At 44.8% G+C, this 21,645-nt stretch overlaps 1 protein-coding gene and 1 long non-coding RNA gene across 2 annotated transcripts in view; one reads left to right on the plus strand and one right to left on the minus strand.

The window, feature by feature from the left end:
* Nucleotides 1-16,032, minus strand: part of SDC2 (syndecan 2) — a 60,477-nt gene extending 44,445 nt beyond the window's left edge. The window contains exon 1 of the mRNA XM_064706456.1: nucleotides 15,720-16,032. Within this exon, the coding sequence (XP_064562526.1) occupies nucleotides 15,720-15,779 (60 nt within the window). The 5' untranslated portion in view covers nucleotides 15,780-16,032. The remainder of the gene's footprint in view (nucleotides 1-15,719) is intronic.
* On the plus strand, nucleotides 14,829-20,980 carry LOC135444574 (uncharacterized). Its single transcript, XR_010439239.1, has 7 exons — nucleotides 14,829-14,931; nucleotides 15,075-15,300; nucleotides 17,703-17,754; nucleotides 18,549-18,767; nucleotides 19,216-19,287; nucleotides 19,369-19,523; nucleotides 20,799-20,980. It is a non-coding gene; the product is annotated as an uncharacterized LOC135444574 (long non-coding RNA).
* Nucleotides 20,981-21,645: the final 665 nt, after the last annotated feature.

A 21,645-nucleotide genomic window follows, 5' to 3' on the forward strand; every position in this document is an offset into this window, starting at 1 on the left:
CAGGCAGTGGGAATGACAATGCCATGTACCCACTCACTTTCCATCAGTGCTTCACTTGGCTCCTGGACAGAGCAGAGTGAGGAAATAACTGCAGTCACATCCTCCATGCAACAAAAACAAACAAACAAACAAACAAAAACAAAAAAAAACCCCAACAAAAACATTAGTAGAAGGAATCAAAATGTACAGTACATGGATAGTCTTCAAGGCTCTCCTTTCTTTTCAGGGAAAGCTGCCTCTCTCCTATCTACTGCTGCAGCCACTTTCAAAACATGCATAATCTTCTGGAACGGCATTAATTAACAGTTGTGAGCAGTCACAGAACAGTTTTCAGCATGTAAAGTCACACCATGGCTCTTATCTTTCCTTGTGTCTCTCCACCTGACTTTCTCCGTGCCTTCTGTACACACAAGAGCTCAGCAGCAGTAACACAGCATTACACCATCTCCTCTACAAAATCTTCAGCACAGTCTGACACTTTTTATTAGTTGAGGGAAGATCTCTCCACATTGGAAATACAGACACCCAAACCAGCTCTGTTAGCAGGAGCCAGCTGAGAGGTAAAAGTGAACAGAAGTTGATACCTTTTTCTCACAGTAAGTGCTGAGACATCTTCACTGGAGTTCCACGCTACTTCGCCCCTAACTTATTCTAATTTCATTAGAAGTCCAGTGTATTTATTTACTGTGCATCAATGCAGCCATTATCATCAAATTAAAAAGTAATTTGAAATTAATGAAATATGGAGGAAATATATTTGGATTTGATATCGGTGGTATTTCCAAGACTGCCTGGAATTGCAATCACAGTGAGGAGGGTATGACACAGTAACTACATATTTACTTGTTTGACCATGATGCTGCCAAGAGACACACTGTCCTTTTGGAAAATGTCATCCATTTCACAACTTTCCCAAAAATACCCTGACTTATGCTTTTTTGAACACCCTAGCATACAAACAGAAGCATCAAAAATATAAGAAAGCTAAGAGTTACATACTGTCAAGTTTCTTAATCACAGGCTTCTTCTCCCAGCATTAGAAAAAAATTAATCCTGCTGTGCTTGGCATGCCAGTGTATTATTTTAAATAAGTAGAAGGGCTGAAAGAAAGTCTCCCTTCATTTCCCAAACCCCAAGAGGAGTTATTTCCAGAACATGTACTCAATGACCATCCAGTGAAGCCTATTCATTTTGGTCATAAGTCCTGCACCACACCTAAGGAACACACTGCCTTCTTCTGATGCATCTTACATGGCTTGGAGAGGATTAAAAATAATTATGAAAAAAAGAAAAAAAACAAAAAACAGCCTTAAAAATCTTATTAAAACAATTCTAGTTTTCTTGGTTTGTTCCTCCTCCATTGGAAGATGTCTCCCATGCAGTAAGTCAGCCTTACAGGTTCAGATTCTGCTTGGATTTTAAAGCAAAAAAATCTCAAGAATTTGGACAGTATGGACATATGGGGGTCTCTGCTGCACAAGTAGGGACTTGGCACACCCCAGCCATCTTCCTGCAAAGGTTAAATAGCTCCCCAGGAAAGCCTGGATGCATCTCCCAGTCTTCTGCTGATGGGGAATTTGCTATTGGGGTGCCTTGTGCTCCAGATCTTGTAGGAGCAAAAATTATGAGGCACCAAACTTGTTTGTCAGATTTTCATGCTCTCTCACTACTGAGCAGTTTCTCCACTTCAAAATGAATATCTTCCAAGAGTCTCTGCAGAGCATAGGCTTTGTTCAAGTTAGGTGTGACTGAGAAAAGATAAAAGGATAAACTAGGTGCTTTGAAACAGCCGAGGAGCTGAAACCCAGAAAACATTAAGTTCATGCTCTGCCAATAACTTAACTCTCATCCCTTTTCTTTGCTCTGACCCGAGTATGAGCACTGCTCAGTGCATACTCTAAACTCTGGGAACATTTCATGGAACTGACCACAAATGAAGTAACACAGATGTGCTTTTCCCTAAGCTGGAGGCTCTTTGGCCAGGGGAAGGTGGGTTTTCAGTCACACTGGCAGGGCAGAGGACCAGGAGGGCTGCATGGAGGGAGCAAGGAAGGAGTCTCCTGCAAACTCTGCAGCGGGAGGCTGCCCAGTTTCCCTCCTGCTACAACCAGCTATTAAAATATACTCAGTGAAACTCCTAGTGCACTTTTTCAGACCTGTGTGAGTCAAGTTTGACTCAGATGATTTTGTCAGAGTTCTTTACTCCTTCTTCTTGCCTCTCCTAACCCAAGAGGGGATGTGGCAGTTCAATGTTACAGCTAAAGCTATGCTTTCTGTACAGTGCAGCTCAGCAACTCTAAGATTATTCTTAGCTTTACCCCCTGCAATTTCTAAGTCTTTTACTCCTGCTGTCTCTACAGATTCAGGCTTCTCACTTCAACCTCCCTTCTCATGCAGACCCTTCCTCAGCTGCCAGAGAAAGGGTCCCTGTGCCTCGAAGGAAACCTCAGTTTGCAGTCCTCTGACTGCTCTCGGAATAAGCCTCTGGCAGGCCAAACATCAATTATTTCTCAAGGGGTGAATATTAAGGAAAGGCTTTTTACCAGATGATTATTCTCAGAACTTTACTCAAAGACCCACAATAAAGCCCAGGACCAGCATATTTTAATAGTCTTATTTATCCCATTCTTTCACATAAACTTCTTCCCTACACAGGCCTGCCCTTCATTACTGGAAATAAAATGCACACAAACCTCAGCAACATATTTTTGTGGGGTTTTTTTTCTGTGGCTAAGACACCCACATGAGTTTTTCTTTAAAATAAAACAAACTGGGATTATTCAAAGGGAGGTGAAAGAAGGGCTTGGAGAGGACTCTCATAGCCTGCTCCTCAAACAAGGCTTCTCCTGTACAGCACATCAAGGCTATTTCAAGAAGCACCTCCCATTTTTCACCCCTGAGTACGTCAAAGTGTGTCAGCTTAAGAAGCCAAAGAAAGAAATGGTTACTTAAGGGCAAGTGCAAATACCTTCAGGAGGTGGGAGGGAGACAGGGTTGGGTTAACAGGTTGCTCACCACAGGGTATGGAGAGGTGTGCATCCACACAGCAGCTGCTGAGCCACAGATAATCCCAGCCCTCCCTGTGCCAGGCTAGGCATCTCCAGAGGGAGCACAAGCACCCGGGGAGAAACCACTTCCCTCCCTGCACTGCAGGCCTTGAGTATGGTCATTAGCTCAGGCACACGTTTGCACTCTTGGGGTAGCAACACTCAACATTTTCCCCTCTGGTATCCATGGAGAGAGATTAGCACTCCTGTATTTCATTAGCCAGGAGTGCTAAGTAATCCACCAACTTGTGGAAGGAGTAAAAACACAGAGGTTAATGTATTTGGTGAGGCTCTGTTGAATGGTTGGGGTATTTTGTTTCAGAATAGCATAAGGAAAGCAGCTGTCACCTTGATTATAGTGCCCTCGGTAATCCGACACTTCAGCTAGCCCCAACTTCAGACAGCTCCCCCTCCATCTGAGCGAACACAGTTACTGATCACTTAAACAGACAAATGGTCATTTGCACAAAATAAGTTTTGAAGCGAGGCTGTAGATCAGAGGAGGAGCAATTTGCACTCATCATTCCCATCCTTCCGCAGTCAGAAGGGAGAACACGGAAGTTTTCCAAGAAAATCCAAAGAACAGAGAGAAATGCCAAGCTGTAACATTTGGCTCCACACACTCACTTTCCAAAAAGCAAAGGGGGTGAGGGATGCAGTGCTCAAATGATCCATGTCTGCTTAAACGCTTGGTTTGCGTGCTCCAGGGCTGTCGAACGGACACAGCTGATGAGTCAAAGATGGAATTAGCATGCCTGATACAGCAACTCTTTTCCAGCCCAAACCAGTCACCTCCAGGCTTCTCCTTTAATTAAGGTCTGGCCAAGACATGTCAGCAGTCCAGCATCCCCTTCCTGCCAACAGCTCTGCCAATACTTTGGTCACTCACAACCAGCTCCTCCCCACTCCCTCTTTCACTGCTGTGAGCCGAGTGAGCAGAAGGATTCCTAAAAGTGGGCAAAGGCCCAGAGCCAGCCCAGATTTTCATCTACCTTTTCTTCTGCTCTTGGATCCTGTACTTGCAACATGAGACTGAAGAGCAGTGCCAATGCTAACAGTTACCTTTTGTGCCTGATAGCACAAAAGCAGCAGGAGGGAAAGAAAAAAATCAGTCTAATGAGGTTGGAAGCACAAGAGATTGCAAAGAAAAAGAGCAAATAAATAACTTAAGGTGTAAATTACAATTAAGTGCACTGCAGTTACCATGTACTGTGCAGTATTGTTCAGAAATATCACCAGCACAAGTTAAAACACCCCACACTGAACAAAAAGCAATACTTCTGGTAGGAAATTGGTAGTCTTACACCACCACCGTGGTGATAATGGCATGAGAAATTGTACAAGTGACAGGTCAGAAAGAATTTAAAAGCCTTCAGTTTGTGTTGCTCTGTTAGTTTTTATCTTCTCATAGAAACAGTCTACACCAATACAGACAATAACAGAGCACTGCCCATCCCTGCAGTACACTCTGTTTTGTCACTGTTGAAAAATAAATTTTTCTCCCCATTTTCTTTTGAAGAAAAAATCCATTAAGACATGTCTTAAGACATGGCTTTGATTTACTCAGAGGAAAGTCAAAGCACTTATCTTTTATGCTTTAACTGATAAATTTACATAGCTACATGGACAATGCCTTATAATTTCAATTTTTATTTCCCTTGAAAAGAAAGCAAACTTTTATTTATAAGCTGCTTTACATTTTAGAGGTTTTCACTAAAATAGAAGTTGAGCATAATACAAAGCCTTTACTCACAGGTACAGAGCCAGCACTGAACTTCAATTAATCACAAAAAAAATAAAAAATTAATCCAGCAAATAAAAAGAAGTCTTAAGGAAGGCTAACTGACAACTGCAAAACACAGGAGGACATGTCTCTGATAAACTGAATGTCTCTTCTGTTAAGCTGAGCACTATATTTACCACCTGGCCGGCAAGGGCTGCTTTTATTCAAAAGCTCTGCAGTAAAATATGTGCACATGTAGAGGATGAAGACTTTATCATTGAAACCTTCTGCAAGAAATTAGGGGAATGAGAAAGACTCACACACTTCTGCAGCAAAATTAGGTCAGGACGCCTTTGAACGGCTCCATTTGAAGGCTGTGCCAGGCTTCAGATCAAATACTTTTTAGTGCATTAGACCCAACGGCTTAAGAGATGAACTTCTATACTGCTGATAATTATTACTGGTATTATGCATTGCTGCTTCCCTCTCCACCTGTGGATAATTATAAATAGCCTAGATTTTCCAGTCCCTGACATATGCCACTTGGTTAACTGCACTTCCAAAACCTATCCTTTATAACCACAGGTCACACATTCCAAATATGACAACCACGTAACTCCACAGAGATTGCTAAATCATGACTTGCCCCACACATGCTCTTATCTAAATGCTTCCTGGATATAGAGAGATGGCTAAATGGCATTAGCATCACAGTAATTAATGGTGTGAAGCTGCAAAGTGCCAAGCTGGTGATTCAAATGCAAACCTGCCTCTGCCTCCTGTGCCTAGGCACAGCCCTGGACAGTGCAACCAGGGAACATCACTGCCAATGGCTCCATTACCTCCTGATGGGGCTGGTGCTCTCCTCCATGCCAGCTCTTGCTCCTGATGGCCTTCAGGGCTATCTGCAAATAAAACACGGTCCAGCAGCCAAGCTGGGAGGGAAAAGGCCACAGAAATGTCCCCATATATATAAAGCAGTTAATTATACACCTCTTCCCTGCTCAGCTTCACTGTTCACACTCTGAGGAACAGGCAGTAGAGCCCACCAGACCCATATTCAGTCATGTTTGTGGAAATTTTAATTTAAAAAATCAATCTATAAAAAACCTGCAACAATGCCTAGAGATTAAAACTATTTCATTGCATCATTCAGAATTTTAAGTCTTTGAAAATTCAGACTTTTCCTCAGGTTTTTTAAGCTCTTAAAATTCACAGCTGAATTCACTCTAGCAAGCTTGGTTCTTGGGAGGGTTGTTAAGATACACCAAAACATCCTACTCCAGTTTCCTATTGCTCCTTGTTTAGCTCTCCTGTTAGGTGACACTACTAATTGTACAGCTGCTACAGCTAGCTGCCAGAGACTGCTCTAAGGAGGTTTTCCAATTAGATTAGCTGAATTGAATAATGAGAGAGAGAGAGAGAGAGACAGAGAGAGAGAGATTAGCTTTTTCTGTGCATCTCTAGGAAGCCATAGAGAAATCCCCAAAAATACTCTTGCTAATCCTCCCTTAGGACCATAAATACAGAAATGCCATGTGAGCAACTTTACTATGGGGAAACTATGCCAGCTCCGAGTGTCTATGCAGAAACAACCTTCATGACAAAGGATCCTACCTACTTTTTTAAAGAATGACAGTGTCTGCCAGAAGTTCTCCTCAGTCCTCATCAGCTTCCTCAAGTCAAATACATTTACCCATGTAAACCAGAGGAGGCAAGCCTCAGATGTTTGGTGAAACAACAAGTAATGGCAAAAAATAATCACAGAGACTCCCACTTGTACATTACAGAACCACCACATTTCTTTCTCTAAAGTAAGGGGATTTTTGTCATAACCTAAAGCTCCCAAATTCTTTCAGTGCAGATAGAGGAGGTCAGAGGAGAAAACTCAAAAATTAAATACTGACTGGCACATGAAGTCAGTAGCATCATAAAATATTCAGAAACGCAGAAGACTTCTTTAACCCAGAGATAACATTAATGGTTCTCAAAAAAAGTGTAAGAAAATCTACATCACTATAAAGCTTATGTCACCAGGCAGAAGACCAATTCAAGGTGTCCACCCGAAGAGACCAACATCAAAATGCCAAGTCACCAGCTTTTGGTTAAATAGGAGAGAGATGGTCAAGCTTTTCAAGCTGTGAATTATCGTAAGAACAAAAACAAAAGAAAAGAAAGGTATTTTCCCTTTTCTAATGCCCTGCAGTTGTGAAACAGACAAGAAGAGCCATTTTCATGGCAACAATACTATTAAGAGTACTATCTCAAACCATTTTGAATCAAATGCTCTGTGTTACCAGGAGCTCAGAAGCTCCCTCCATCTGGGAGAGCCAATGTCATGGGCACACGACTGCCTCTGCACCAGCAGCAGAAAGGCTATTTATTACTGAGCATGAGCCCCACCAAAGGCAGAGATCCCCCTTCCAGACACAGCCCTGCTCATCAACAGGGCATGGCTGGCTGGGCTAAACAGCACCACAGAAAAACATCTGCAATAGGCAATGTGCGTGGAGACAATGAGCCAACTCCTCCTCAAGGCCCTGCCTTCTCGGGCACCTGCAGACTTAAAGGAGGTAAGTCTGTTTTTACCAGGTGGCCAGGGAACCTATTTTCCTCTCCCTCAAACACTGCACAGTGACCATCAAGCTATATGAGATGTCAAAACATTATCCAAACACCAGTCATGAGTCTTCATTATTTAAGGCTGTGAAATAATCTATCACTTTACAGTCAGTTACCAGACTTGTTCCTTCTTGCAACACCCTCATAGCATTCCTCTCCTCTGCAAACCAACAGACGCTCTGTGCTGCAGGAAGGACCACAGCTCCTACCAGAAGAGCAAAAACCATCTCATGGTTTGCCAGAGGGTTTGGTCACTGCCAAACCCCCTGGAAATTTCTGGAGACATCTGTCGTGCCTTCATGCAGCAGACAGATACGTCCACTGAAATATTTTGGTCAAAAGCCATAAAAAGGCAAATTCAATTGCAACACAGACAATTTCTGCTGAGCCAGGAGTCCATTCAGGTCACAGCAGCTCTGGAGGGACCTCCCAGCCTGGTCAGGTCAGGTACAGACCTAGGCTAACCACTGTTCCTGGTTTTTCTTCTTAGACTCAAAATTTTCCATTTCATTCATTTTGCAGTGATGACCATGCCTGTCCCCTTACCAGGGCTTTGAGGGCAGAGAAAAGGCTGTGCTGGAGAATCAAACCAAAGGCACCAATGGGAGCTACTGAGAATCAAATCATACATATGGGGGGAAAGATATGAAAACTGCTGTATTAAATTACAAGTGAAGAAACAAGAAAAAAAAATGAAAAGAACACTTTTTGTTTAAGGCTTTTCTTCCTGGTAAGTAAAGGCAGAGAGGCTACCCCTTCCACACTAATTCAGGCCAAGAAAATTATTAACACAATTTTGAGAGAAATTTTGTTCTGTTTATTTAACTGGGAAGCATGTTCTCTGGGGCATTTCTTGTCCTGACGCTTGAAAGACACACACACAAAATAGAATAAAAAAATTAAAAGTATGTAAAATAGAGCTCCATATAGAATAAAGTTCTATATAAAACACAAACACACAAAGTTTCAAAGACCTTCCAAGCTAGAACTGCAACAGCTGGAGAGAGGTCAGCGCTGAAGATAGTCTCTGTGAACACATAATTTCAAAAGTACCCCAAGAGGTTTCACTTCATGACATTTTAGATATCATATTGAAAAAGAAAATCAGCCTTCATGGATGAGAAATAATCAAAGAGCACATGTCTGGAAAATCATAAACAGCTTCACCAAAGACAGGAATTTAGAATATACACATGGCACTTTAATAACTTTTTCTGTCCATCTCCAGGACTAGCCATTTTTCTTGTTATACCATGGAGAAGGAGATTTGTGAGTTGCAGATGCTACATATGCTTAAACTACCAATTATTCTAAAGCATTAATCTTCTAACTCTGGGCACTGCCTCAGCAGTTCCTGAGAATTTTACACCTTCCCTCAATGACATTTACACAAGCTCATAACTAACACAACCAAATTCCACAAACGCTGTTCATGGACGCTCCTTCTCCTTGCTGGACAAACACTTTCCTTTGTGCTTGCACTGCCACCACCAGCAAGTACCAAGTGTCTCTGAGCTTCCAAATGGGAGAAGATTCAGTCCCCAGACAGGACAGGACCTAAAGGTTTTGCAATCTGCCTTCCACAAAAATCATCAGAATCTTGCTTCTCAGCAGCATTATCTTATGCACATCCTTGCTGTAGGAATTACACTTATTATTATTATTATTATTATTATTATTATTATTATTATTGTTATTATTATGTCTAAGGCACATCTATTTTTATTTATACAATGTCACAAATTTATATTCAACAGAAGCTCAATTTCTGGCTGTCCCAAAGACGGTGTGTTTCCATTACTGTGAACTACCTTCACCTTTCCGCTTTGCTTCCCTTGCAGGCTTTCATTCTGAATTATAAGAAGAGCACTAATGTCACACCTCAGTGACTACGTGTTAGAACATGGAACCACACTTGAAAAGGATTTGAATGGAAAGGCTTTGTGGATGCTTTCCTGGTAAACAGTTTAAGTGACATCCTGATTCTGGAATCTCCATAGTGAGCACAAATAAACAACCTGGAAAAGGAAGAATCTGTCTCCTGGACATCGCTCATTTCCGCAGCCTGCAACACACACAATGTATTGAAACCCATTTCTAGCCTTCCCCTGCAGACCCCAGTCCAAAAAGCAAACAGGACTCAGCTCTTAAACCCAAAAGATATCAAGTGGGTGGGGTTTGGCTGTGCCCTTCAGGTACGGTGTCCAGCCGCTACTCCTGCAGATACTGCAGAACCAACACAGCTGGAATTAATACAGCTCAGCCCAGAGAAAGAGGAAAGCTTGCTTCTACTTGTATAATTAATGGAAAGACATACGAGAAGAGATCCTGTTGAAGGTGGGAGAGGGAAGACCTGGTTAGGTTATTCTTTCATGTGGCAGCAAGTATGATGCATTTTTTTGTTTTCTATTGAGGCATCCTTAGTCTTGAGGCTACACTGGTCATGCACCCAACTGCTCCCTGGGATATAGCCTCCCAGGCTATATTACTTTAGCAGCTCTCTTTCCTACAGCTCTGTGAGAATCAGTCCTCTCAGTCCACACAGTCAGTCACACTTCTGAAATACACTTCAAATAACAGGGATGGGTCACCTCACACCAATCTCAAAGGTGACAAGTGACTTCCATTAGTGTGGAAGCACCTCTAGAGAAAATTATGCATTATTACGGTTAATCAAATGGGAACAAAAGATGTCTGACAACATAATATTTAAATACAGAGAATATATTCTGGTTGTTAATCACAATGCTGGCTTCTGAACATTTTGATTCTGTGCCTGTGTATACCACAGGCTATTCAACCTTCTGTAAGTCCCTTCGTCTCCTTACTATTAATAAAAGTACAATATATTTATCTTCACCCTCACAACTCAAACACAGCCAAACAGGTTTTTATTTGAACTTCCCCAAATCAATTCACCTTGGGAACAAAACAATTTAGCTTAGAAGGGAGATTTCTGAAGAAGTTGTTTATATATAAACTAAAAACAGTGATTTAAGATGGAGCAGACTAGCTCAGGCTTTAGTTAAGCACAGCTTATATACACTACACTCTAACAGCCTATCTATGGACAAGGCCAATTTCTGCAGATTCATCACCACCCTATTAGTCACTATTTCACTTTAAATGAAACTCCTGCTGGAGACATCAACAAAAATAATTTGCTCAGCGCAAATGCACTTGTTGCAAATGGCTGTTAAATGCTGCATTTTCTCCCACTGCAATCAGTATTCCAGTACTTCTGAGGATTACACATATTCTGTTTTTCTGCCTAAATATCTAGTAGGCTTTTGAAAACATCCCCCAGGGCTGAGCTAATCAAGAAAACAACATACATACAGAGAACTGTCATTATTAGAGGGTCAAACACCAATGCAGTCTGTACTCCAGAGCTTGGAAATTACACTTCAATGTGAGGAGAAATAATGTTCCCAAATCACTGAATAGTGTCATGTAACCTATGAATAAATTACTAGTCCTGAAAAGATTATAGATAGCAATTTATTACCATCTTGTAAGCTTGAAGTGAAGATAACCAAACAACAGGCTGTTCACAGAACAGCCTCCAGTAATTCTCTGATGCTTCCTACAACACTGACTGCAAAGTGACTTGAATGTGGATCAAATCACTTGCTTATGACTTGTGCATCCTCTCTCAAATGCAGCAGCACAGAGGGCATCTTTATGATTCAGATTCAAGTAGGGTCTTATATGAGGCTTCAAATAAGCTTGCCAATCTCAAATACAACATTTATGTTAAAAATCATAGTCTGTCAAATCTATTCAGAAGACAAAAGAGCACTTCTCCATAACTAGACAAGAGCTCTTTGTTCAGCCATTGAGCCTTACTAAAGCCTGCAATTCTTTGACATAAGCAAGATGGTTAAGTTGCTCAATGGCAAAAGTCAATTTGGTGAGAAAATGGAATGAATAAATACCATCCATATGCCTCTGCCTGACATTTTATAAAGACAACTCGCCACAAAGAGCAGTGCAAATGGAGAACTCTGCCAACGACTGGCTCCTCTGCAGGCTCTTCTCCAAGCTCAGGAAGCCCTGCCAAGATGCCACGTTCCCCACTAAGGATGGCAGGCAGCTCCCCACCATCCACCCCATCCTCCCAGAGGCATTGGATCATGGCTGTGTGTTTGACATGTGACTTCTCATGTCTTGCACCTCTAATAGTCAAGAAATTAGGTCTTTATCTTGTCATCCTGAGATTACACTTAATTTAGGACTACAGAAATTTAGATCCACCAAATCTCCAAGCAAAATCCAGACTTACTCCACACACTCCAAAGTCCACCATCTTTATTCCATTAGCTGCAGTAACTGTCTCAAACCTACCACAGAGGTGTTATCTGCCCAAGAACCACAATCCCAGCACCCAACTTCAAACCCTAAGATATTTGTCCTGACTTGTTCCTGAAGATGATGCTCTCATCTACTTCCTTGATAAGGATCTAGGGAAAAATGCAGAGAAAACATCTCTGCACTTCAGGCCTCAATACTAAGTCAGTTCCAATGCAGACCTCAGGGCTAAGATACTAAAAAGAGGAACTTCAGTGTTTGATCTGGGGTCAAGAGTCATCTGTTCTTTAATTTTTAAATGATAATCTAACCTGAGAGAGAAACCCATTTCCAGAAAGTGAGTCCTGAGAACATCCATCTAAGGGGTGGCTGCAATACCCAGGACTGGTGGCAAACCCCAGAGCTCCCCAGAATTTTCAGTGCATGGCAGTGCAAGCAGCTGACGGACAGCAGAACCCAGAAGCTCAGCCAGAGCAAGGGAATCAAACAAGGCAGATTCCAGGTGTTGCCAAACTACAAAAAGCAATGGATGAACATTTATTAATTCTATAGTGAGAAGAAAAGGTACATGTGAATTGGAGGTGGGTAGATATAAATAAAGACAGAAAAGACTTCCTCTCTACTTTGGAACTTATTTGACAAAGCAAATTTAATGCATGTGAGAGACACACACAGCATATAAATCTAAATACCAGCTATCTCTTCAGCCCTTCTTGTCCTCTAATTACTATCTCTGAAGTCTAACTGCCTTTTTCAAAAAATACATTCCTCCTCTCCAGCACACTATCAATTTTCTAAATTCCAAAACCAAAGTAACCATTAGTAACAAAAGTAGGGAAATGACAGCATCATGGTTCTCAAATACTAAATACTTCTGAAAAAAATATACCAAATATCAGCCTTGGATCATCGTTCAATGATTATATTTAAGCTAACAACTCAGAGGTCAGATGCTTACACAAGAAACCACAAGATCACTCAGGTGATGCCCCAATGCTCTGTTTCACTGACAGTCCCAAATCCAGCCCCACAGGCACGTACTGACGATGTGCAGCCGTCTCCAGACTCCAGAAGCTTCCTGGGGAGAGATGGACTCAGCCTGCTGTGAGGAGAGCAGCACCGTAACACTGCAGCATGCAGCACAACCTGCTAGCCAGCAAAGTTTCTCAGCGAGCACTTGGGCACGCAGAGAGGATGTGACTGTCACACAAGCTCTGGAAAACCATTCGTCCCACTGCTGCAACCCAGAACGAAACGGAAAGGTTTATCAGCCTCTCCCGAATGGGAGCTGACAACTACAGCTGGATACTTGGCACTGCTCTCTGGTGCTATTAAAATCAGCAAAAGCTGGCTCTCAGCATCATCAGGACTGGGCTCAGGGGCTCGACCTTTTAAAAGGTGCATCGGGCCTCTCACTCCCAGTTTTCCTTTTCTTTCCAACAGTTTCATGTCACTGTCTTTCCCTCTCTTATAAGCAAACCAAGAAACTTTCAAGGTAGCTAGAAAGCACATTTTTTGCCCTTCAGCCAAGCCTGGGTGAATCCCCCATGTCCTTCCAGACGCACACAGGTTACCAGAACCCAGTGTAATCTGACGTCTCACTTCACGCTGCGCTGACGGCAGCAGAGCACTCCGCAAGCCCCAGCTGCAATCCACCAGCTTTGGTGTGGCTAACACTTGCCACCGTGCGCAGGCTGGCACTAACAGGTTGGGCTCCGTCTCTCCCTCTCCATCACAGCTCTGTCCCGAAGCAGCTGCTCCCCCGGGGGAGCTGGCACGGCACAGCACGGCACAGCACAGCTGCGGCGCGACAGCCACACGAAGCACGCACCCAGCACCACAAACCACTCCCGGCGTCGTTCCGTGGCAGGTCTCACTTCCAGAGCATTCTTAACACAGTGCCAACACCTCCTTGGCCCACCCCAGGAACAGTGTTGGGTGGTTATGTGGACCAAACACAGGGAACTCATTGCTTTAAGAAACAAAATCTGCTGCAGCTTCCCGCTCCTCTGCTCATTATTGGGGATAACTTACTTCATCAGAAATAAGATTTTTACAGTATGGTTTTGCCTAGATAATGATAAATAGTCGAATCTAAAAACATGAAGAAATTTAGAGCTAAATCCATTTGACAGTGGCATGGAGAGCTGGGAGGGTTTTTTAAGCATCCGTATAGAATTCTTCTTATGACAAGGACGGACTTCTGCAGAGAACACAGATTTGGCATCTGTCTTTTCCCAGAGACTGGTCTACAAAATCCTATCTTAAGGGACCATGAAGCTGCTGCCAGGCACAGTTAAAGAAAGGAAAAAGAAGGGAGGTGAAAGAAAAGGAGAAAGACCAGCCTCCTTTTACTTTGTCAGCCCCTCCACGACTTTCTGGCAGCAGCGAGGGCGCTGCAGCAGAGCCAGGCAGGCTCCCCCCACCTCGCTCTCCCCCTGCCCCCTGAACCACACGGCACGGGATATGCCCCAACAACCACCCCACACTGCCACAGTGCGTTCATCCTAAGGCAAAAACCCATCAAACTTAATACTCTGCTAATTACTGTGGCAGTTTAATAGCTACTCCACCATCAGAGAACTTCGTACTAACAGCATTTCTATAAAATTAAAGGATATTGTAGCTCATTAGCCAAGGGTGCTTCTGCAGCACAGTTATACTTAGCGGAAACAAAGGTCAGTGTTCTACCCAACCCTTTTTTAATCAGTCTTTAAGAAAATGTTTTGCAATTGTACCTTTAGAAATCCCTAACGATGAGGCAGATTTTATGAAGGCTGTGACTTGGCTAATTTATACAACAGCTAGAGAACTTCAAAAGTTAACCCAAGCTAGTGACGTTATTTAGTTCAGTGAAGCGGCTCATTTTAATTGGATTAAATTGTCTTTTTTTTTTTAAATTTCATATTGAAACCTCAATTTATCATTTCCTAATATTTGCCCAAACACTGCACCGGTGTCATTTGCATACCCCTTCCCGCAAGACAATCTCAGATCCACAGAAAAGACGGAAACCGGCGGAAGAGACCAAAACCCTCTGGCCGGTCCTCGCCGGCTCCTGCCACGAAAGGGTGGGAGGCTCGCCGGAGAGAAGCTTTCCCAGAGGTACAAATCCCGGCAACAGAGCTAATTGCATTAAGCAGAGGGGCCGGTTAGCGAATACACTCGTGGCACGGAAAAAGTGTAAACAGCAGCATTATCCCGAGCACCTCGCGGCGAGCCCCTGGGGTAAGGCCGGCCGGGTGCGCAGCAGGCTCGGGCTCCGCGGAGCCGGGGCCGGCCGGGAGGCGCGCAAGGCGTTCGGTCTGAGGGCTCTGGGAGCTCCTGAGCCGCGCAGCCAGGGGTACTGGCTGTCTTTTTTCTCTTTTCAGCCATGGGCCGTGAGGAGTGGATTTTGCAAGGGACGCTCCCACCTCACCGCCCGCGAAGCCGGGGGTTGCGGCGATGTCCTCGGGCGGCCGCTCGGACACGGGGCGGCCCGGCGGCTCCCGGCGCTGCTCCGGGAGGGGCACAAGCCCCCGCTCCCGGACCCAGCCCCGCGCCGCGGCCCCAAGGCCGCCGGACAGCCGCCCCTCCTCCGGAGAGGCAGGGAGAGAGGTACCGGGGGGGCTCCGGGGCCGGCTGGCGGCTGGGTCTTCGCGGCAAACTTCGGCCGAGGTTCGCTGGAGGGCGGCAGGGTGGTCCTCTCGGCTTCGTGGAGGTGTTTGGGGTTTTGTTGTTTTTTGGGGGGTTGTTTTTTTGGTTTTTTTTTTTTTTTTGGGGGGGGGAAGGGTGACTTTCTTTCTTTTCTTGGCGGGTGAGATGGAATAGTGCCTGCCGTTTGCAGCCCGCTCAACTATCAACAGATGCCCCCCCGAGCCAGCCCAGTGCCCGCGGACGGCGATGCCACGGGGCAAGGCTCGGGTTGCGCGCCCCGCACTCCGCTGGCAGAACCAAGGCGGCCGCCCTCGTCCCGTCCCGTCCCGTCCCCTCCCGCGGTGCTGCCGCCGCCCTCTCCCCTCTGCCCCGGCACTCACCGGCTGCCCGGAGGCGCAGGCCACGAAGCTGACGGTGAGCGCCAGCCACACGCCCCGCATTATTCCCGCGGAGCCGGCGCGGCGGCCGCCGGGGGCCGGTCACAAAGGAGAAAGCGGGGGCCGGCGGCGCTCGGCAGCGCCCGAGGGGCGCGGGGCAGGGCCGGTGGCGCCCCGGGTCCGGCCCGCCGCGCTCCTGCCGCGGGGCTGCGCGCTGCGCTCGGCGCTGCCCGGCGGGCCCGGTGCTCGCGGCGCTGGGGCGCGCGGGCTGCAGGCTGCGCGCTGCCGGCTCCGCCGCCCTCCCTCCGCCCCGAGTGCGCGGCGGCGGCGCCGCGGCTCCCAGTTAAACCCCGCAGAAATTCCTGCAGGATTACAACACAGATTGGCAGCTCCCCCAGCCAGTGGAAAGAAGCAGCGCGCAGCCACCGCCGGCTCTCGCCCCTCGCAAATTCAAGCAACTTTCCCCCCCTCCCTCCTCCTCTTCCTCCGCCCTCGTCTCCCCTCTCTAGTCCTCCCCCCCAGTGGAAAACATGAGCAGCGCCGCGGACCGACTGGACCGGCTGAGAGAAGGCTGGCCCCGTATAAAACCGGGGACGTGGAAAGGCTGCCCCTTGGCAAGAGAAATCCGGCCGCGTGTTGTTAGCGCTGTGCTGCCGGGGCTCGCTCCGCTGCTCCGGCCACCCTCCCCGCTTAGCCTCGGTGGCAGCTTCTGCTGTCAGAAAAACAGCAAAATGGAGGGGTCAAAAATCACGGGAAGCGGAGTTATCCCGAACATGCCAGCTCATTGTGAATCCTCACAGCTTTTGCCTCAGGATTCATTTTTTTAGAGCTTTTGCCCTGAACGAGAAGACTAGAAACTTTTAAGGGTGAGGGGCGGTAAAGTAAGAGGGCTTCGATTTGTAGCTAGTTACATGGATCCAGAAGCTATGTCTTCAAAATAAATATTGCAGGAATTGACAGCACCAAGAATGTGTGCTTCAGAAGCCAAAACAAGAAGTCTTGCTACAACTAGTCCATGGTATTTCTCAACTGGGGAAAATGGTGCTTTTGCATAGCTTAGGAGCCTCAGCCCGATCCACTTACATAGGCCAGGATGTTTCCACCACTGAACGTGTACACACATGATATCAGTCATTGGACATGGGAAAGGAGCAATAAGCAGGAAAGCAAAAAATCTCAGTCTCACTTGCAAACTACAACTGGTGGTTTGCAACTTGCAAACTGCAACTGCTACCTTCTGACTTAAGTCAGAAGGTAGCAAACAGCATTTTATAGCCTGAATCAAATGGTCACAAGGACCATAATGGTCTCTTTTTGTTTGAGCAATATCTATGTCTCTCAGAGGATCCAGGTCCCAGTGAGGGCAAGAAAAGCCCGGGGAGAAACCCCGGGGAGGTGTTTTTCCAAGGCCTTCACTTTGCTTACCCTGTGCTCTGTGAAGGACTTTGGCCAACGGGTTGTGCTGAGATCCCAACCACCGCTCGTTCCCAATCTGGTTGCCTTCCTATCAAAACAGATATGCCATGTAAGAAAATAAAATAATCTGGCACAAGCGGTCTCTCACCCCACTCATCACTTTCCCAGCCTCTCCCAGACAAACACATCCCTGGCGATCCCTGCGCAGTGTGGGCGCGGTGGCTGGGGCTGTGCTGGGACAAGGCAGGACCCTTCTCCTCAGAGAGGGGGTGGCCATGCCTGGATTGCCTTACTGTGTGCAGCCCACTCCCAGGAACGTGATACCTCCAGCAGTTACCACACTTGCTATTTCTAGATCCACCTTCTGGACATGCCATGTCATTGATTTTTAGGCTGCATTCCCCGCTGCAATCATACCAGATTTTCAGTGGTCTGCTCCATGTTGGTGTCACACACACAGATTGTTTAATATATTCCTTATATTAAACAGACTGTTTAATATAATCTTTCTCGTTCAAAGTATGTTGCAAATACTTAAAACCTAATTCTGTGTATCCTCTTCCTTTGTAGGCAGCCGGATTTCAATTCAACTAAGCAACAATTTCAGCACTGTTTGATGTGGGTGAGTGAAGTACAGTGAAGAAAAGGGAGTAAAAGTCCATTTGGGCAAAATCTGTAGGACCTCACATAGGCATGGGTTCTTACAGGCAGCCCAGTCTGCAGGGAGGGGAGAGATGAAGAGGTTGCTACTTGCCCCCAGTCAAGGGGAAACAGAAAAAGCATTCCTTAACAGTAGGAAAACAGAACACCACATTAGAAACAAAAAACATGAAAGAGCAAATGTGAAGACAAAGGCGCTGCTTACAGGAAGCATCCTAAGGGTCATCAGACACCAAAGGGCAGGTGATTTGCTATGTTCAGGTATTTTTTTTAGCATTCTTGAACATTTTTTTAGTGTTCTTTAACAGGCATGTCTTTTAACTTACAAACCAAGCTCAGCTTTATTTCCATGTTACAATGCATGATTATCAGGGTTTTACATACTTGGCAGAATCTATCACAGATCAAAATATATCTGCAACAAGCAAAGAGAAGGCCTTTCTCAGGCAAAGATGATGTGAGCAAATGGGCTCCTCATGGACCACCAGTGTACTTATGGCAAGTGCCCTAGAAAGATCCGGGGCTAAGACCTGCAAAACCTCAAAATCCTAACGTCTCTGGGGGAATGATGTCTGATGCCAAACATGAAGATAGACATAACACATTAATGCTAGAAGGAGCAGAACTAAAGACCAGAAGCCAGACAGATTATTTGAAAATATAGAAGTGAGCATGAGAATTAAAACATAGAAAACAATCAACCCTTGTAGTTCACAGAAATAACAAAATACTGTCCTGTATCCCACTTACTCCCAGCCCACTCTCCTGAGTCTTCCGTCTGAGAAGAGCATTAAGAGCATTTCCACAAGTGGCCCCATGGAGAAGCAGCTGCAGGCCTGGGCATTTCTATGCAGGCTGTCAGGAAGTGTTCACCGTGTTGCCTTTGTGTCACCCTGGGTCCCTCAGCGCTGCAGGGCACAGGCCACCCTATCACCACACCAACACTGAGTCAAACCAGGCAGGAATGGGATTCAGGTGAGATTAAGGGACAAACTTCAGCAAAGGCCTTTTTTTTTTTTCAAAATATGTTATATGTTGGAAGGATGCAAGACAACCTCAAATGTAGCGTATACTGTGTGGATATCAACTACATAAGACCCAAATGTCCACCAAATTTGGAAATTCAGTTTTGGGTCTCTCCTAAGAGGAGAGTTACCAGAATTTTAGGGAAGAGTCATAGTTAGAAATACAGGGGAACTGTGCAAAAAGCAAGTTGGGAAATCTCAGGCACAAGTTTCCAGCCTATGGCTGCCAAGGCACCACTGAGGATAAATGTGCATCACAATTTTTTGAGTGCTTCCCAAGCATTCATTTTTTCATGGCCAATTCTGCAGGTGACTTGCACAACCAGCAGGGCTAAGGAAAGAGATCTACATGGGGAGGAGAGTTCCTAATCATGCCACTTCTTTTTGTATTATTTCAGTAATACAAGTTGTGGTTGAGAACGCTTGACCCAAAGCACAGCCCTGGGCCTCACACTGCAGTGGATGACAAGGTGGTGTTGACCAGACTGTTTGTTATATAAATGACTGATTTGTTGTATTTGTTGTATTTGACTGGTTGTATTTGCGCCCAGGATGGGAAAGACTTGGCATCACGTTCAAAGATCATAAGAAGGGTCAAATTTTCTCAAATAACTTATTCAAAGAGAGACAGAACCTGTGAAAAGGAAGAATACAGCTGACATTAAATGGGTTTGAAGCCACACTGACAATGACCTGAAAAAACTTGGTAAGATGTGTTGTTAGGGCAGTTTAAAGAGATTTATTACCACATCCTCAAACTCCCAAATTTTATCCTTGTAATTTAAGAACAATAGAACTGCTCATCTCTTCTATAGAAATATTTCTAAGTAATATTATTCTATGTAATATTTTTAAGTGCAGTTGTGTTCATTTCTGTAGTATAATCTGAATTCAGGGATGTGGTAGAGTGGGACTGTTACTTATGGGGCCATTGAACCACAGGAGAGGTGCCAGCAATTTTTGGTAACACATCAATGAATGATTCTTTTCTGCATCAGTTCTTAACAGTGCAATTACATGAGCATGCATCCTTCCTCAACAGGCTCTTGTTCTAAAGGGTAGTTCTGAGCAGCCCCAGAACACCTTAGGACATGCGTGCTTCTCTTTGATGCAGAGGCCTATGCAGTTTCTGAATCATAGACATATGCAGGTTATTTAATTTTTATTGTATCTATAGTTTTAGTTTGGTTAGATATGAAGTTCAAAACATGTCTGCACAAAACCAGGCATCCCTGATAGCTGAAGCAATAGCGCAGCAGGAGCTAAGGGCATTGCTGAGCAACCAGTGCTTGTTGTGTCTGCTGTGGCACCTCTGGGGCTGCACAGCTGGGCTGTATGGGGTTTATAGTGATAGGCTTTATATGAATGCAGCAGAAAGTCTGAGCATGGCATGCAACAGCTGGCAACAGAAACATGCAGCTGACAAAACTTTATTTTGTTCATTTTTCACAGACAAGTATAGCGGTAGGGAGATGTAATAAGAAAATAAAAGGCTGGCATTAAAGGCAGAGCACAAGCAGCAACTTCCTACGAGATGGTGGGTTGGGTGAAACAGTCCAGAAGTAGCCTGCAAATGGGGCTGGTTTGTGTTTGTCGCTCTGCAACAAAAGGAGTGAGTGTCCATGCCAGGAGACAGAGACATGCACCTGGGCTGGGGGCTTTGCTGCAGTGAGGGGATGCAGGGGATGTGCAGGGCAGCCGGGGGGGGCTGGAGTCATCTGTGCTCGTTGAGAATGCTGTCAGCCAGCTTTCCAAGAGAGCTCCTTTCAGAAAGCCCCCACCTCTGCCTAGAGGGGAACATCTGAACCAGTCATTAGTCCAGATTCAAAGGTGGCCTTTACACCTGGCACTGAAGTCCAGCTTTGGCAGCACTCCTGGAGTAGGGCTCGTTCCCTGCCATTCACCATCTCGCTGAATCTTTTAAATGTAAAATACATGCCCCGAGTGCCTTGCTGATTTAAGAATCTCTTTTCCAGTGTAGGTGCCTACCAAGAACCATAAGTAAAGTGAAGGACACAGTGCTGACAGCTGGAGCTACCAAAAATTATAAAACTTGGCCAAAACCCACTTCTGTCCTGGGTACAGAAACTTTGGACATTAACTGCAGTAAGAAACTCAGTGTCACTTTGTGCTGGCCTCCTGAACAGGGTAAAATTTACCAGTTTACCATTCTGACAATTCTAGCCAAAGCTATTGAGCTTTTTTTGTTGTTTTTTTTTTGTTTGTTTGTTTGTTTTAATTAGGACAAAATGTATCTTTAAAATAGAAAAAGTATTTCTTTGTCTCTGTAAGTTCTATTTAGAGCTATGGCTCAGTATTTGCCTGAGACTTTTGCATACCTGAAAGTGTCTCATATGTGATGATCTCTGCAAATGAAATGCGTTGTTGATTTAGTTTATTTTCCCAGAAGATTATATCATAGTTAAGGTTTGTATGCAGTACATCAGAAGAAAAATACAGAAGGGTTGAATTGAAATAGATTTTAATACTGCAAGGTGTACTGCTCAAGTTAATGAAAGTCAGACATACATTTGGCTGCTGTTGCTAACTGAATAATACAAGTAATTACAGAAGCGTCTATTCAATTTCTGATGAACATGAGTAATTTCCATTATCTTAAAATGTGTAGGAGTTATGAATTAGAGGTGCAGTGATTGCCCAACACTTTTTCATTATTATATCTTGTTGTCAGTTGCTTATACATTTGCCAAAGTTTAATGCAGCAAGCTGAAATTTCCTATACTGGGTATCAACCTCCAGCTGACTTCATTTGTTCAATTTTATTTTTGTTTTGCAAGTTTTATCAAGAATGCTGCATCTGGTTCCAA

This window comes from Zonotrichia leucophrys, chromosome 2 (genome assembly GCF_028769735.1).
Source record: "Zonotrichia leucophrys gambelii isolate GWCS_2022_RI chromosome 2, RI_Zleu_2.0, whole genome shotgun sequence".
Lineage (NCBI taxonomy): Eukaryota > Metazoa > Chordata > Aves > Passeriformes > Passerellidae > Zonotrichia > Zonotrichia leucophrys.